General features: G+C 35.7%; 1 protein-coding gene across 1 annotated transcript in view; it reads right to left on the bottom strand.

The window, feature by feature from the left end:
• Window positions 1–1729: 1729 nt before the first annotated feature.
• KERA (keratocan) overlaps window positions 1730–4108 on the bottom strand; it is a 7484-nt gene continuing 5105 nt past the window's right edge. Inside the window, exon 4 of the mRNA XM_010018005.1 lies at window positions 1730–1943. Within this exon, the coding sequence (XP_010016307.1) occupies window positions 1771–1943 (173 nt within the window). The 3' untranslated portion in view covers window positions 1730–1770. The remainder of the gene's footprint in view (window positions 1944–4108) is intronic.

Raw genomic sequence — 4108 nt, 5'->3', positions numbered from 1 at the left:
TTCCTGTTACATTTGACGTCCCTTACCAGATTTAATTCTAACTGGGCCTTAGCTTTCCTGACCTGGTCCCTGCCTTCCCAGACAATGTTCCTGTAATCTTCCCATGCTGCCTGTCCTCACTTCCACCTTCTATAAGCTTCTTTTTTCCCTCTAAGTTTCCTCAGCAGCTCCTTATCCATCCATGGAGGTCTCCTGGACCTCCTGCTGCACTTCCTTCTAGTCGAGACACAGCACTCCTGAGCCTGTAGCAGGTGATCCTTGAATATCAGCCAGCAGTCTTGGGCCCCCCCTGTCCTCTAGGACTATATCCCATGGAACCTTACTAAGCAGATTCCTGAAGAGGCCAAAGTCTGCTCTCTTGAAGCCCAGGGCAGTGAGCTTGCTGCATGCTCTTCTCACTGTCCTGAGGATCTCAAACTCAACCATCTCATGGTCATTACAGCCAAGGCTGCCCTGGAGCATCACATTTCCAACCAGTCCCTCCTTGTTGGTAAACATGAGGTCAAGCATGGGGCATCTCCTTGTCGGCTGATGGGTAGTCTGTTGTGCTGTTTTCAGATCATACTTTCCTGGTGAATAGTTGACTCTAATATTCAAGTTCTGCTTTGAAATCACAATATTATTTTATAGAAATAGATGCCTGCTGATATTGCCCTTGTTAGTGAATTGTGAATGTGCTGTATTCTAAATATCTGGACTTTTCTAAAATGCAGTATTATTACATGCATGTGTATGAGTCATCAGATAACTAAATACTTCTCTGAATTCATTGTATTTGGTTAAACTGATAAAATTCCTTTGCATATATTTGACTAGTTCAGTAAATAATTGGGAGAGGAAGTATCTCTTAGTTTTTTAATTTTCGCTTTATGACCATTATATTAACTAGCCATTGCAATTTTTGTGAAGTACCTGGTCTGCAAAATATGTAATCATTACTGTTCTTGTTTTTATAGCTATGAAAACTAAAATAAACCAAATATTCAATGACTATCGCAAAGCTATAGAAAGAAATTTGTCAAAACTAGAAATTAAATACTGAAGAATGAAACAGTAGAAAATTGTCACTTTGATAAACCAAGGTTTTGTCTCATGTTCTCTTGACCCTGGATTTGAGTTTTGATAAGTGTACTTTAATTCTGAAATTATACACTGAATTAATCCATATAACAATATATATCCAGTATACTGCTTTGAACTCTGAGCCTCATATACTTATGCCTTAAAAGTGTCAGTCTTCATAGGATGACAACAATTTGTGAGTTATTTACGTATTACGTGGTTGTTCTCCATTAGTCACTATCTTAAAAAAGACAGTGGCAATTCTGATAAGTAGTACTCATGCAACTCATGATTTTCGAGCATATGTATTTAGCCAAGTAAACCCAAATTCATTGTGTTAGTTACTATGTAAAAAAATGAGAAAATAGAACTTTTCTGTAGCAATGATGTTAACAGGATAGATAGAATAGCATTTGACAAAAAAGATGGAGTAGACAAGAATTTGCTTTGGAATATTTGGGGTCTTACACAGCTCTTCAATATATTTGCATTAGGAATTCTTAGGTAAAGCATTAAGCACATGTTTCATGTTCATTCAAGATATCTTCTGAAAGAAAAATTATCTTTTCAGCTGTAGAAAATGTGTGAGCAAGGAAAAAATTACGGTCAAAATAAAGCTGTTACTTCTTGATGAGTTAGAACAAGTTTAATTCCAGCAAAACTTGCATCTTAGCACTCTTACAGCACAAGAGTGACACTGTGTTATCTTTATATGACAACAGCTTGAAGTAGTCGGAAACATATCATGATGTCCAGGGGGATTGGAGGTTGAATTTCATTACCATCCAGGCGAAGGTATCGAAGGCGAGGGATGTTGCCATAAAAACCATGGTCTTCTGCTACAGCAATTGAGACTGGGCATATTTGAGTACCATTGACACCTGAAATTTAAATCAATATGTTAGGTAATTTCCATGGGAAAGGTTCATGATAATAAAATTCATTTAGAAAACAAATAAAACAGGCTTCCAATAATATCTAGAAGGGAGACAACTTCTCCTATCAGAGTTGGAAAATGATGAATCAACAATAAATTGCTTTTTTGATCAAGCAAGAGAGCATCTTAACATAATGTAATCTGTATCATTGAATCTCTATTTAACGTACTGCAATTGTGAATGAAGGCCACTGGGTGGATAGTATTACATTGGAGTGAAAGGAAACTAATTTAGACAACTACTGAATAACTATTCATTGAGAAATAGCTCTCTGCCCTCAGAGAGAGCAAAGCAAGGTTAATGCTGAGGGATTTTGAACATCTTACTGCAATGACAATACATTAATTTTAGCAGATAATATTTCCCAATGAATATCTTGCAATCAAAATTATAACAGTATTGAATCAGAGAAACTTTTTATATAGTCTGTAACTTTTAACATCTGTACTTTCCTGTTCTCTCAAATTCTTCAGTACAGTTGGTTTTAATTATAAGAATATAATGAATGTATTGGAACATTTTTCTTCCTAATCTGAAATCCAACAAGTCCTAAAAATACTTTATAAATAACACATAGCTTGTTACAGTTCAGATAAAATTTGAAACTATGGCTTAAGTTGTTGCCCAGTTTATAAGAGCTGAATAATTAGGTTCTTTACATGGCGTCCCCTAAGCTACTTTTGCATTGTCAATTGGCTAAAATGCTTCTCATATTTTGTCTTCAGCTGTTGAATAGTGAGGCTACCACTGCTCTATTTCAGCTTTAAAATGGCCTTATTCTAGAAAACACTAGAGTGGTCTTTGTGAAAGATGTCAGATTCCCTTGACAAAATTATGGCATGTAGTGATTGGTCTGACTACCTGAAGATCTTGTTGGGCCCAGACCATCTTCAGAAAGTGGTTGCATGAAGAAAATGCATCTGTGTGTGTAACAGATTTTTTCTGAGCACAGGTTTAGGGCTTTTTTTAAGCAGCCCACAAATAAGAAAAGAAAAGCTTTTTACAAAAACTTTCCTCCTCATATATTTAGAAATTATAATATGCATACATTTTTTTATTACAATACCACAAATTGGTTAACTGTTATGATAAAAAAAACTGCCATGGTTCTTGGTTTTGTTTGATTGATTTGGTTTTTTTTGGGGGTTTTTTTACAAAAAAAAGAAAACATCCTATTTTGAAAAACTGACAAGATATTTGAAACATCTTGGAAATGGACTTCGTCTTTGCCATGGGAACTAGATAAATACATCCAGTTGGCCAAGGCCTAAAATGTTTATCGTATCCATGATATCAAAATGTCTTTGCCTATGTTGTGAAACTTGATTAGTAAAGCATTCAATATTCTTGGAAGAAACAAACTACGATTTATTTTTATGTGTGAAGCAGGAAGCTAGAGAGTGAGGTTTTATTATAAAAGCAGTTATTAAAATTTTGCAAGTGACTCAATATCTGCCTCTTCAGGTCAGCACTACTGTCCTTAGGGAACAAGGTGGCTTCAAGTGTGTTCTAAAGCTCTGTATTCTCTGACCTAAAAACTATCCCACTGCATTAGTTTTCATTAGGTTAATAACTCCAATCTTAAAGTGAGGAAGCAGTTATCTAACCACAGGCCACCTATGAAGAAGTTATTTCCTGATGATGTGTGGTATGAAGTGCTTTGTTTTTTTATTTTCTTCCCATGAATAGTGAATCCTTCCCAAACAACCAGATGAATAAAAGCTTCCCTTTCTCCTCTTCACTTGCCGTCCTGTTCATAAGTATACTGCTGAATTTTGTTTAAGCGGGAGGGTCAGGGCAACCCATCTACATGTTTACAATTCACCCTACCTAGACTGATCTATACAGAGGGTAAATATCAGTATCAGTAAACCATTTAGACTCTTTTTATAAACTCTGGAGAGAGATGAACACTTCCAAATGGTGATTCACAGCTCCTTAAGATGGGTTGATTTTCCCTCTGCAATTCTGTATGTGTTTCCATTAACTGAGTAGATAGTCTGTATCACAAACCCAAACTAGATACAAAAATCTAGGATCATTAATTCAAATAAGATGAATTCCACCTGTTGTCAACAGTATTGTTAAGTGGTGTAATATTTAAAACT

This window comes from Nestor notabilis, unplaced genomic scaffold, assembly GCF_000696875.1.
Source record: "Nestor notabilis isolate BGI_N333 unplaced genomic scaffold, ASM69687v1 scaffold36180, whole genome shotgun sequence".
NCBI classification, from domain to species: Eukaryota; Metazoa; Chordata; class Aves; order Psittaciformes; family Psittacidae; genus Nestor; species Nestor notabilis.
Note: the sequence above shows the minus strand (reverse complement) of the source record. Positions and strands in the feature narration are given on the sequence as shown.